The sequence below is a fragment of the Phascolarctos cinereus genome, unplaced genomic scaffold (assembly GCF_003287225.1).
Source record: "Phascolarctos cinereus isolate Bilbo 61053 unplaced genomic scaffold, phaCin_HiC Scaffold_4;HRSCAF=312, whole genome shotgun sequence".
Classification (NCBI taxonomy): Eukaryota; Metazoa; Chordata; class Mammalia; order Diprotodontia; family Phascolarctidae; genus Phascolarctos; species Phascolarctos cinereus.
This window is the reverse complement of record NW_027555847.1, coordinates 655248422-655262062: the sequence shown is the minus strand read 5'-3', so window position 1 is coordinate 655262062 and position 13641 is coordinate 655248422. Positions and strand designations below refer to the sequence as shown.

The 13641-nt window shown below is 45.5% G+C and overlaps 1 protein-coding gene across 17 annotated transcripts in view; it reads right to left on the bottom strand.

The window, feature by feature from the left end:
* The window catches only part of SCRIB (scribble planar cell polarity protein), a 69444-nt gene that overhangs the window by 48433 nt on the left and 7370 nt on the right, over positions 1 to 13641 (bottom strand). For 15 of the 17 annotated variants that reach the window (XM_020994779.2, XM_020994771.2, XM_078153851.1 and 12 more), the window contains exons 10-16: positions 13008 to 13207; positions 12701 to 12867; positions 12274 to 12404; positions 11837 to 11962; positions 5019 to 5231; positions 1975 to 2331; positions 645 to 707 (exon numbers count right to left, since the gene is read on the bottom strand). In XM_020994779.2, coding sequence (XP_020850438.1) covers positions 645 to 707; positions 1975 to 2331; positions 5019 to 5231; positions 11837 to 11962; positions 12274 to 12404; positions 12701 to 12867; positions 13008 to 13207 — 1257 coding nt within the window. The remainder of the gene's footprint in view (positions 1 to 644; positions 708 to 1974; positions 2332 to 5018; positions 5232 to 11836; positions 11963 to 12273; positions 12405 to 12700; positions 12868 to 13007; positions 13208 to 13641) is intronic. The other 2 variants (XM_078153850.1, XM_078153856.1) reach the window with 1 other exon arrangement.

Genomic DNA, 13641 nt, shown 5'->3' with positions numbered 1-13641 from the left:
TTTTCCAATTAATAAAGGTCTTCAAGCAAAGTCTGAATGACCACTTATTGAGAATTTTGTGGTGAGGTTTCCTGCTCAGACACAAGCTGGACTACCTAAACTTAGGTCCTAAGTTCTGAGATCCCCCTGAAGCTTGCAATTATATAATACTTTTTCCTGGTGAAGGGAGGAAGTATGTGGGAACAATGTTTTGCTTTTCTCACAAATGGTCAGAAGTGTGGCTATTGGGTTCAGACTAAGCCAGAGTGTTAAAATGAAAAGGAGACTCCTGCTTCAAGAGGAAAACTTGACCCCAACACCTAGGAAAAAAAGGGATTGAAGTGAATCACTCTCACAACAGTTTGGAGGGCAAATTATGGCCTGAAAAACAGGTGAAGGAATGCTGACTCTCTCTCCCCAAAGTAGCTCTTCAACACATACATAACAACCCAACTCTGCAACAGCTGCTGCTGGATCTAGATTTTCAGGGAGAGAAAGAATCATTTGTAAAGGAGGGGGGAAAAGTACAAGGAAAGACAGATCACTGTGCATGGTAGGCTCAGAAATAGGACCAGCCTGCCAGAACCCCAGGTAGCAAGTTAAGCAGTGTGAGGAGCTCAGGGGAGAGTGAGTGAGTGAATGAGCCCAACAGGAGCAGTACAGACCTCTTCCTCCTCAATGCGAGCAGGCTCTATCAGCAGGTTATTGGCCTGGTCAAACGACACCCCCTGTTAGGACAGGACCAGCAAAGAGGCATGCGGATTAGTGGGGCCCAAACCAGCACCATCACTGCCACCACCACCGCCACCACCACCACCACCACCACCACCACCAAACGCCCACAGTCATTCCTGGAGACGTTGCTTGGGGCCTTGTCTGTTCCAGCACCAGCTCCAGCCACGAGGCAGAAAGGAGAGGAGAGAGGGAAAACCACCAAGCTCACCCATGCCAGAGTGTGAAGTGTAGCCACCAGTATCCTAGGGCCCAAATCCCCATCTCTACCAGAGGACTGGCTTCCCAGACTCTTTCCTATCAATCCCCATTAGTGGAGATCCAAACACAAACCCATTTCCTAGCAAAAAGGCCCACTGAAGGAAAAGTTAGAGTTCCCTCATCCCTATGATTGTTTTGATAACATGGGGATTGTTGCTGCCGATATAGGGAGGGAAAAGCGTTAAGTCTAAGGATAGAGGGGCTAAGCGCAACAAACACTGATATAAAGATATATCTCAGGCCAATCTGAGTGACCGGAGCAAGGTTATACCTATAGCCAATGCTGAGTAAAAACCCAACATAGGGATGTGTCTCTGAATAAATAACCCAACACAAGAATCTCTCTGACTAGTCCTGAGTGGCTCCCACAGGTAAATGTCTCTGCCTTTCTCTAAATACATGACAGACATGAAGACATGTCTCTGATCATCTGTAAGTGACCAACTGGACAACATGTGTCTAGTAACCCTTCCTGTTCCCATACAACTGACAGCTAAAACGTTAGGCATATGGTAGGTACTCTAAGTGTTCACTGACTGGCAAAGAGAATCAACAATCTTGCAACTCCTCCAATCCCACACTCCTAGTCTAAAAAACAGAAGGCTTGGAGAGAAAAAAGTAATTAGCTGCCAGCACCATCTTAGAGAGCTAATCTCCAAGAGTGGGGAGGGCAAAGGGAAAAAGCATATTAGAGCTGGCAACAAATGGATGAGGAGTAAGGATCATTAATACAAATGATAGCGTCATCCAGCAGTACAACTGGCCAGAGGACAACAGAGGCATCCCACTGCTGCCATACCCCACCCAGGGTTGTCCCTTTCTACCACTTAAGGCTATGGAAAGGCCTCCCAAGAAGAGCCTAGTGTGTCTAGGGGAGTGAAATTCCTAATAGAGAATAGTAGTATTTTCAGCCTTTAGGCTTTCTGCAGCATGACAGCTATTCTCCAGGGCCTTCCCTACCTTAGAAGCCCCCTGAGGGTACCCAGACCCTTGGGGCCCTACCTTGACAGAAGGTGGGGCAGCCACTGCCCCATTCTTCTCTTCATCAGGTTCATTGTCCTCTTCCTTGTTCATTTCAGCATGCTGGCCCCAAGGGAGAGGCCGCTGCTCATGCGGATCATGGGGGCCATTGCTACAGCCTGCTGGGGCTATCTCCCCATCTCCATCCCCTGACAGCCCCTGAAGCAAGGCCACCACAGCCTCAGGCCTGGGCAGCTTGGTGATTTTAAAGTGCTTCTTGTAATGGGGAGTATCTTTCCGGATCAGCCTTTGCCTTTCCCCAGGTGGGGGCCGCAGTTCTTCAGCTTCATCCTCATCTTCACTCCGTACCAGTGTGTCCTCTGCAAAGTGCACGGTGGGCTGTAAGAAGACCAGAAATGTGAAACCTGACTCTGCAACCATGAAAACTATCCTCTCTTCCTTCTTGACCACAGGAGCCTCCCCTAACTGAAATCACTCCCACTGAAGACATGGGGATTGGCTGAGTTGTGAAGTAATCCTCAGATGTTTCTCTCTGCTCCATATCTTCAAAACCCCACAATCTCTGCCTTTCCCTCATAAAATGTTCAGGTCTATAATTTATAATACTATACAATAAACCAAAATTTATTACTTATTTCATTATGAATCCTGGATCCCAGTTTCTTTTACCCCCAATTCAATGCAACAAACATTTATCAAGTACCCGGAGTGTGCAAAATGCTGTGACCAGCTAAGTACCTAGAGTGTGCAAAATGTGTGTAAAATGCTGTGACCAGCACAGGGAACTCCTTTAAAGATGAATAAAGACACAACCTTTGAGCCCAAGGAGTTTACATATGGAGGAGAAGGAGAGAAGAAGAGAAGATATAAAATACACACAGGTGAGTATAATACAAGTAGGAAATAAAGGTTGCAAAGGAGACTCAATGCACTCTAGGAAAACGTGAGAGACAGAACACAGGCACTGTTCTTCCACTTTGCTCTCACTGGAATACCAGCCCCTCAGACTTACCTGGTCCATCCTGTCTATTACTCCCTGTTCAGCTCTCACTTTCTCACCTACATACAACAAATCAGATACATGAACTCAGCACTGCTTAGCTTCCTCAGCTTGGGGGCAAGTGGCTCTTACTCCAAGGCACTTCTAACAGGAAAGCACACTGTTTAGCACATGGTAAGCACTTAAAAGTTTTTTATTCATTCATTTCTAGAGCACAGTGTGGGTTCACACAAGAAATATTCAAAACCTTAAATCCAAGGCAATCATGCATCAAAAAAATGAAAAAAAAAATCATTGGCCTAGTAGTCAAAAGACCTGGGTTTTGTCCTGGTTCTCTCACTGACTAGCTGTGCAACAAAGATAAGTCAATTGCCCTCTCAGAGCCTCTATTTCCTCATCTGTAAAAAGTCAATTTTGTCCCAAATGGAACTCATCTTTTCCTCAAATTTGCACTTTGTCCAAACTTCCTTAATTCTGTTGAGGGTATTGCCATCTTCTTGGTTCCCCAAATTCATCGCCTTGGAGTTATCCTTGAATATTCTCTCTCCCATAAATCCATGACAACTCCTGACTTCTCTCCACTCACACAACCACCTAATTCAGGCTCTCATCACCTCTCATCCATTTGTCCAGTCTTTCTCCTCTCTAATCTATATGCCACACAACTATGAAAATAATCTTAAGTGCTTGGTATATAGTATGCACTTAATAAATGCTTGTTGATCAAAGCCCAGGTCTGACAAGACCTGTTTAAAAACTTGCTGTGTCTCGTCACTGACTAGCATAAAACACAAATTCTTTAACCAGCCTTTTAAGCCCCTGTATAACCTAATTCCCACCCACCTTATTTCATATTACTCCTCTTCATAAACTATCCATCTTAGCAAAACTGGATTGACCAGTCAGGCCTTGAACTCCAAGTACCATGACACTGTCCCCCCAGCCACCCTGAATTCCTTTGGTTACTTCCAATTTCCAAAAGTGAGAACTCCTCTTTAACAAGTGGCACCCAGTGTCCTGGGTGTTGCAGGGAGGGGAGAGGAGGAGAATCTCTAGGTTACAGAGCCCATTTATAGAGAAAGGCACAGAACCCTGAATGCCATGCCAGTCAAGCCCATCTGTAGCAAGATGCTGCTTATGCCAGAACGATATGTGACAATGTAATTTGCTCCAGCCTTGCCCATTCTTCTGCTCTGCTATTTTTGCCTTCTTTTCCCTTGGTTGTTTAGTGCAAGTTCCTTAGGAAGAAGACTAGCCACACCTTGGGCTGAACTGAAAGGGGCTCTGCTCATCCCTAGCCCACTTAGCAAAGGCAGGGTATGGATGAAGGTGGCAATAGCTGTCTCAATTTCCTGGACCAGGGCAGAGGAAGAGCTAAAAATTCAGGAGAGGGAAAGAGAGGAACCAGGAATACAAATACTTTCCTACCTGGGACTTCTCTCATATTAACTGGGGGAAGATGATAAGGAACAAACCCCAAGAAAGGATACAAGTCCCTTAAGCACAGTGCCTGGCAAACAGTAGGTACTTAATATTTATTGAATGGAATGAACAAAGACAACACTTAAGGTTTAAAAAAAAATTCTAAGCGTCTATCATCTGGCCTTATTGGGACAGGTCCCTCTCCCCTTCCCAAAGTGTTCCTACCACCTGAAAAGAAAACAGTCTTTATGTAGAGGTAGACCAACGTGCAAGTGCTTTCTCCTGTCAGGACTTCATTCCAGGAAGCCTAACTCTCAGCACAGCCTTTCACATTAAGGAATCAAAAACCTCACATAGCCACAGAACAAAAGCTACAAGCTGGGACCAGGTGCAAGGAAGATGGGGATACCCATGGCTATAGTAAGGGGCAGAGGAGTTTGACAGACTATAAGCCTGATCTCAAAGAAATTCCCAACATCAATTTGCCTCTCACTTGGGAAAAGTATTAGACAGGTAACACAATGGGAGAAATAAGTCCCTTCCACTCTAATAGGCTAGGGGGCACAGCAATGTTGCTCCCCACTCCCCGTACCTTTTCCAATCCCTTTCCCCACTTCCCTCCCCCATCCCTAGCTCTTCATACCTCATCATATTCCTCCTCTACTTCCTCCTCATGGCCAGCTGCCATAATTTCCACCTCCTCCTCATTGGCTCTGTGACTTGTCTCCCTTTCTGATGTTTGCCCCTGCTTCTGCTCCGCCTCTTCTTCTTCCTCTTCCAGAATGCCTGCTGAGGCTGTGCTGGTGGACACATGTGAGTCCATGCTCTGGTGGGACTGAGAGCTCAGCCTCTTTTCCTGCAATATAGAGAATCTAGAGATTATACCTTCAATTATGCCTTCTCATTCACCTGCTCCCTAAATATGGGTAGTCTCCGCTCTTGGCCCTCTGTTATTCTTGAAGTAGAATCTCTGTGTCAAAAAGCTCGTCAACAATCATGTTTTCACTACTACCAGGCTGTGGATGGCTCATAATTCTTAATCTCTAGTCCCAGTCTGTCTCTTGAGCTCCAATTCCACTCAAAGTGATTCCAGAAGCCACCTACTCTAACAGATGGCTTAACTTAAATCCTCTCCCAAACATGTCCAGCGTGTAGCCACTCAGACTGCACTTGGGGGGGGGGGAAGGGAAAAGAGGACTAGAGTTCAGTGCACTTTTAGAGAGCTCTAATTCTTAGAGTTTTTCCTACCTCTCTGAAACTTCCACCAACTGCTCCTCAATCTGCCCTCTGGGGCCAAATCAAACAAGCAAGAGCCCTCCCACATATGAAAGCTCTTCAAATATCTGAAGACAATTATGTCTCCCCAGAGTCTTCTCCATGGGAAACATGCCCAGTTCCTTCCACCAATCCTCGTTCTTCTGACAGCTCCTCCTCTGCCTCTTTCAATGGCTCGTCTAAAGCCTCCAGTTCTCTAAAGGTAAGTTTTCTCCTAGGCTCTGTCCTCACTCCTCTTTTTGCTAAACATCTTTTTTTTACACTCTCTTCCTTAGCAATTCCCAAGATTTCAACTACCACCTCCATAAAGAAAGGGTTGGGTCTGGTTTATAATCTAGCAAAGGAGACCTAAAAGGAGTAGCTAGACTGGAAAGAGAATGGAAATAGCAGTTTATGAAATCCAGAGAGGGAGTATCCAGAAAAGGAATGTCAACATTATCAAATGATGCAACGATGTCAAGAAGGATGAAGTCTGAAAAAAGGCCACTGAATTTGACAATTCGGAGGTCAATGGTAACTTTGTAAAGTGTAGCTTCAGGTGAGTGATGAGGTCAGAAGACTACAGGGGGTAGAAAAGCAAGTAAGAGGAAAGGAAATGGAGACAATGAATGTGCTTGTTCAAGGAGGTTGGCTGTGAAAAGAGATATACAAAATAACAGCCTGAAAGGATGGGAGGGTCAAGAGAGGGATCTTTTTCTTAAGGATGGTAAAATCATGGATATGTTTGTAGGCAGCAGGGAAAGAGACAACAGATGGGGAGAGACGAGGAAAGGCTGCTCAGCGCTGGCAGCAGAGGGAGGGTAATCTGCAAAGTCTTCAAATACAGGGGATTTATCTCCCTAACAGGGTAGACCACCAGCACAAAGCCTCAAACGCAGAAAGTATTCAGTAACAACTAGTTAAATGACAAGGGGAGCAACACAAATCCTAACCATGCATAGTGGGAGTGCAAGTAGACACTATGCTGGTAGGTACTCAATTTAACACCCAAATGTGGAAGCTCTGGACTAGAAGAAACACAGTCCCACTCAAGAAACACTTTCTAAAGAGGGAGTCATGGTCCATTGGTCTCTCATAGTAACAAGGTGAAGACATGGTCCTTGACCTAGAAAAGCCTCCCACCTCTAAGAATCCCCTAAAGGGTCTGAAGGGGTAGTCATAGTCTCTGCCTTCAAGTTGCTCCATCCTAGGCAGAAGGGAAAAGTAAAAAGAAATCCTTGTCTTTGGTGAGGGCAACTTGGACAGGAATTTTGGAGGAGCTTAAAGTTCAAGGGATGAGGGGTTAGTTAAAGCACAGGCTATCACAGGATACAAATATGGAAGGAAGCTTAGAAATTATCTAGCTCAGGAGGTGAACCTGCAGCCTTGAGGCCACATGTGGCCCCCTAGGTCCTCAAATGTGGCCTTTTAAGTGAATCCAAACTTCACAGAACAAATCCCCTTAATAAAAGGATTTGTTCTATAAAACTTGGACTCAATCAAAAGGTCAAACTCAAGGACCTAGAAGGCTACTTGTGGCCTCAAGGCCACAGGTTCCCACCCCGAATCTAGCCTAACTCCCTTATTTTATGGCTAAGGAAATTTAAAGTCCAGAAGCACTGATGTGAGCAAAGAGATGAATGTTGCCAGGAAGGGTTTTTAACAAGGAAAACATCACTGGACATCAATGTGTCTCTGATGATTGCTCTGGCACCTACAGATTCAAAGGGCTTGGTAAGTGGTGAACTCAATGAAACACACCAAATAGTCCAGTGCATGTGAAGGCAGAACAGAGCTACCCTTAAAGGAGCACACAAAGACTACAGCCAGGAAACCCAGGGTGCAGCAGCCAAACAGGCAATGAGAGGAGGAAATGAAGTGTCTAAGAATAGTTCAAGACAGGAAAAGATCCACATAGAATACCGGCAACAAAATAACTACAGAGAGGAAGACACCCCCCTACTCCCACCCCAGGGTGCCTTGTCACCAGATTTCCCCTGACGCTTCTAACCACGCCCTCCTTCCTTCATCTATATCCCCTGACTCCCATGCCTCATCCTTTTACTGCCCTCATACCTTGTGAGGGAATAACTGTTTTATAAAATCTAAGAAGGGCAAATAAGGTAGGACTCCTGGCTCTTTACAAAATTGACTAATGTATAAAAGTAGATAACCTGTTGGATAACAATAAGAATTTTAAAGTATCTTGGCAGACTAGAACAATGAGCCAAACTATGTTTGTTAAGGATATGCTAAGGAGAAATGTAGTCTTGCACTTAAAAAAAAATCAACTGCCTAAGGATGAGATGGGGAAAATATGGCTGTGCAGCAATTCTGGAAAAAGTCCTGGGGATTTTAGTGGCCTGCAAGCTTAATCTGAGGCAGCTAGATGGCACAGTATAGTGCCAGACATGAAGTCAGGAAGATCTAAAGTCAGATCTGGCCTCAGACACTTCCTAGCTGTGTGACCCTGGGCAAGTCACTCAAGCCTGTCTGCCTCAGTTTCCTCATCTGCAGAAGGAAATGGCCAACCACTCCAGTATCTCTGCCAAGAAAACCCCAAATGAGGTCACAAAGAGTCAGACACAACTGCAATGACTGACAACAACAAAAGCTTAATCTGAGCCAACAGTGACGTGGCAACCAAAAACAAGAACGAGATCCTGGAGTTGCACTAAAGACAACATACTGTTCCGGAAGAGGGAGAGGAGAGTCTTAGCTGTCTTCTGCAATCTGGGCAGATGACCCCTGGATTACTGGGGTCAGTTCTAGTTAGCACATTTTTGGAAGGATACTGAGGAACTGCCGTGTGTTCAGTGGATGACGACCAAAATTGTTAAGGATTCAGAACCATGCCATACGAGGAAGGAAATGGAGATATTTAGCCTGGCAGAACAGAGGACTCAGGTGAGCGTGTAACTGCTTCAAATAAAGAGCTCTCATGAGGGAGAAGAGTACTTTTTCACCTGTGCCTAGAAGGCAGAACAAGGAATAACTGGAAGCTGCAGAGAAGCGTATTTCAGTTCAACATAAGGAAGAACTTCCTTAAAAAATAAAGCTGTTGTAAAATAAAATAAGTTGCCTAGGGAGGGAGGCATTGGAAAGGCTACAGAGGATGCATGATCACTTGCAGGGGATATTGTAGAAGAATTCTGTCTGAGGTCTAAGTTGGAATAGACAATCCAGGTTCCTTGTAGATCTGAAGTTTGGATTCTACAACTTGGTCCTTAAGGCCCCTGAAATTCTCCAGGGCTGGGGCTCAAGCAAAAAGTAAACATCCAGAGCAGCAACAATAAGGTCCTCCAATGCCTTTCTCACCTAAGACCCCTTTTTAGGAGAATCAATATGATTTAGTTGGAAAAGTGCTGTGCTTAAGTATCATTACACCTGGGCTTGGTTACTGGTTCTTGCACTTACTTGTTGTATGACCCTGGGCAAGTCACTTAACCTCTCCAAAGCCTCAGTTTCTCCAGCTATGAAATGAGGATAATAGTTCTACTTACTTCTGCCTCATGTTCACTTTAAGAAAAGTCCTTTTAAACCATAAAGTGCTTTGGAAATGAAATCTATTATTTCTCTCACTGCTGTTGCTCTGAGTGACCCAGGAGAAGACAGAGGGATGGGTAGTATGAACCAGGAAGCAGAGGTAACACATACTAACACTTGTGAAGCAATGACCCCAGACTTCTTTTTTTTTGGTGAGGCAACTGGGTTAAGTGACTTGCCCAGAGTCACATGGCTAGTGAGTGTTATGTGCCTGAGGCCACATTTGAACTCAGGTCCTCCTGCCTCCAGGGCCAGTACTCTATCCACTGTGCCACCTGGCTGTCTCGACCCCAGACTCTTGGTAAAAGTAAAGGGTGAGTCCTGAGGAACGGAAGTCAAGATCCACTATTTTATGAGACCCCTGCTGGGGAAGGTACTGACAGACATACATGAAGGACATATAAATGAAAACAAAACGTGATAATATTTTTAAGTTCCTTGCAAAACAAAGTGCTATGTAAATGCTAGCTATTATTTTATTTTTAAAATTTTATGATATAATAGTTTCTCCAACATGGGTCTACAATCCCATAAAATGAAGAACCAGAGCACCAGTCTGAGGACTTTTCTTAGGAAAGACAAAGTGAGAGGAATGGAAAATGCCCAAGGTTTAAGTAAGGTGCTTTTGGATGGAGATCCCCAGAAAGGGGATCTCAGTGTCTCAGGAAATGTCTCCTGCACACCCCAGCTGATCCATGGTTAGACTTTAGTCATGGGATATCCATATGGCTTTATTCTGTAAATTCCCAGAATCTATAAAGTTGGGAAGGGGTCACCCAGGTAAACTAGCTGATAAAGGAACACCTACTATAATATTTGCAACAAGTCTTAACACAGTCTCTGTCTGAATATCTCCAGTGACATGGAAAAGTTCTCTCTCACATACACCAGGGATCTGCCTCCCTACAACTTGCAGTCATTGGTCCAAGTTAGGATCACACATTGTTATACCTGGAAAGGGTACATATGTTGCCTTCGTGTCATCCCTTTAACGATATGAAAATGATGATTTCCTGCTCTCCTCCCCACCCCCCACCCTTGCCAATAAAAAAAAAATCTCCAGTTCCTTTAACCAATCTTCATATAACACGGTTTCCAGTTCCTTCACCATTCAAATCACTCTCCTTGGCACTCGCTACAGCTTATCAATATCCTTTCCTGAAATATGGGGCCCAGAAATGAACAAAATACCCTGAGATGAGGTCTGATTAGGGCAGGGAACAGCAGTATTATTACCTGCTTCACTTTGGACACTATAATAGCTAGTAATGTTACACAGCACTTTAAGGTTTGCAAAGCACTTCACAAATATCATCCCATCTTATTTGATCTTCATAACAACCCTAGGAGGTAGGTGCTATTTTTACAAATGAGGAAACTGAGGCAGACAGCAGTTAAATGACTTGCCAAGGATCACATAGCTACCAAGTGTGTGACTGGATTTGAGCTCGGATCTTTCTGACACCAGGCCCAGAGCTCTAGCCATGGCACTACCTCGTTATCTCTTTCCTTCCGAAAACATAGCTAAAAATCACTCTAATTCCATGTCTACGTTTCTGTTACCTTCTGGTTTCCTCTGGTTTTATGGTAAAATTTCCTTTTGAAAAAACTCTAGCCCTGTCTTAATAATACTGGAATAAAAGAAAGATCTGTGATTTCATTAGCATGAGAAATTCCCTCCATCAAGACAGAGCACACAACTTATCTAAGATGGTATGTTGGAACAGGTATGTCGGTAAATAAATACTTACTAGCTAGCTCTTCAAAAAGGCACAACATACTTTCAAGTTTAATCTACATGATTTGAACTTTATCACTTTCTTAGGTCTAGGCAATCAGCAAGACAATAAATCAAGCCCTGATCTGTAGCTTTTGTCAATTTCCAAGGTGTAAATGCTCATGCTGAAAACTTCACAACCAGCTCCGCAAGACAGCATGAGTTAGTTCTCAGCACACCTCTGGCCCTAGGGAGTTATATGAGGCACAGACAGGTTACCTGAGTTGCCCAGGATTACCCAGCTAGTGTCAAAGAGATCTGAACTCAGGTCTTCCTGACGATAAGCCCAGTACTCAACTATTCCACAATGCCACATTTCTATTGCAGTTCATATTGCAATAGAAATGTTAATTTTCAAATTTGTGGAGCCTCATTCTAACCTTATGAGGCAATTATTAAGTCTTATTAACTTCATAGTACAAAAGCAAAAACCAAGGCCCAGGAAAGTTAAGTTGACTTGCTCAAGGTCAGATAGCTAAGTTAGTGAAAGAAATGGAATTGAATCCAGGATGTCTGACTTCAGATACAGCCTTCTTTTCACATCACAATCCTGAGTGAAACCCAAAAGGAAAGGACTTCTATATTTCATTCAAGACAGAAAGCTACCCTAGTGGCTAGACATGCTGGTAGCAGCCATAAGACTAGATGCAGAACCAGGAGACTCAGGTCAGGTTGGGACAGAGAAGGAAAAAGAAGGAGCTAGCAGGGGATGCTGGAGGACCTTCTTGGATGAGTAAACCAAGATACATCTCCCAACCATCCTACTCCATGTCCTCTTACTCTTCTTTCCTGTCTTTCCTAATCCCACACTTTTCCAAAATTTTCTGTCCCCAAACATATGTCTCTCTTCCCTCCCCCCACAACCAACGACTCCTTTTCCATACCTCTTCAGTGGGCAATATCTGCTCTGAATCAGGCTTTGCCGTGTAGGCCTCATTACGTCGATCCTCAATCACTTTCTTCATAACCTTCAACTCGCTGGGGTGAGGAGTAGCTCTTCGCTGCAGACCCTAAAATAAGAGTAACCATAATTGGAAAACGGACCCTGCCCTGGGCAGCTGGATAAAGCCAATAAGAGAAGAATGAGATGGGAGGGAAGGGAAGGAGGACAGTGATTCCAGCAAAAAGAGTGACCAGGAATTGGTGGTATTAATGTTGAGGGAATGATAAACACAAAGCAGTGACTGCAAATGAGGGGTGGGGGGAGAGGGATTTAGTAACTGGTGTAACTCTGGGGGTCAGCTGCTTAACAGGTAAGGGGAATGGGAATCTGTTTTCCAAAGCATTAGGGCTCCTCAAACACTCCAGCCCCTCAACTCACCCTCTTCTCTGCCCCAGGCTCCTCATCCTCCATACCCATGGGCTCTTCCAAGAACTGGATCACGCTGACCCGGTTCACATGACTGTGGCTGCCACTCCAGCTCTCATCCAGGCTGCTTTGCAGCAGAGTGTCTGGAGGAGCAGAGAGGAAGCAGGGACTGGGCCAGGGGAAGACACGAAGGGAGAGGAACCAGGGCAGATAAGAACTGGACTAGTGGGGTAAAACATGGGGATGGGGTGAGGCAGAGACCTGGTGGGGTAGGGGTGGCGGTGGGGTGAGGCAAGAAATTGGGGCAGGGGAAGAAAAAGGAGTGGAGTTAGGGTGGATCTGGGGAAGGCAAGGCAGGGATGCAAGGAGTGGTGGGAAGGTGTGGACCCAGAGATGGGGGTTGGGATGAGAAGGAGAGCTGAATACTATCAAGTCCTACCAAGGCTAGGTGAGGGCTGCTGGGGCAACAAGTAGCAGGTGAGCACCTTCTCCCCAGTCTTCTGATCATCCTCTGTTTGGAACTTGAGCATGGGCTGAGCCTGGTTCTCTGCCAGCCACAGGGCCTTCAAGTTGAGGTGGGTGAGGGCGAAGGGCAAACTCTGCAGCCTGGGGGGATGGGGTCTACTGAGAGGGGCCTCGCTCCCCTGAGCCAAGGGCCCTCCTTTAACACCTCTCCTGTTCTCCATTAAGCAAGGGGAAGAGGAAGAGGTGGAAGCTGGGAACGGGAAGGGGGGGAGTCTGCTTACCGGTTCCCTGCCACATCCAGCACATGTAGCTCAGTGGTGCCAGCCAGTTCAGGGGGCAGAGAGGCCAAGCGGTTGTCACGAAGGGAAAGCACATTCAGACTGGTACAGCCACCAACCTCGGCAGGGAGTGTTCCTAACCGGTTTCGGTCCACATTCAGATTAGTCAGTTTAGTTAGCTTCCCCAAGGACCGGGGAAGTGCCTGGCAGGGAACAATATAGGCCATGAACCCAGGGCTTCCAAGTTACTATAAAGAGGTCAGTGACACATCTGTCCAACCCGTCAGTAGCATGACAGGGTCAGCCCTCTTCCATTGGAACTAGAATGAGACCCTGTCCCATGGGTGATTTCTAGTGATCCAAGTGAGTGTTCAGGGCAGGAGGGGTGCAAAGGACTTCCTCTAAGACAAAAGAAGAAAGGAGAAGAAGAGCATGGAGAACATTATGGGGATCAGAGTTGGGACTGCAAGGACAAACGTGGGCACTACTGGGGCCTATGGAGTCAGGGGTAACAGTTGAAGCATCATGACAAGAATAGAAATTAAGGGTTCCAAGGCAGGGATCACGGGGTCTGATGGCAAGAACCATTACTGGGCCAGGACAGAATCTGTGAGACCAAAGGCAGGGAATGCAGGGA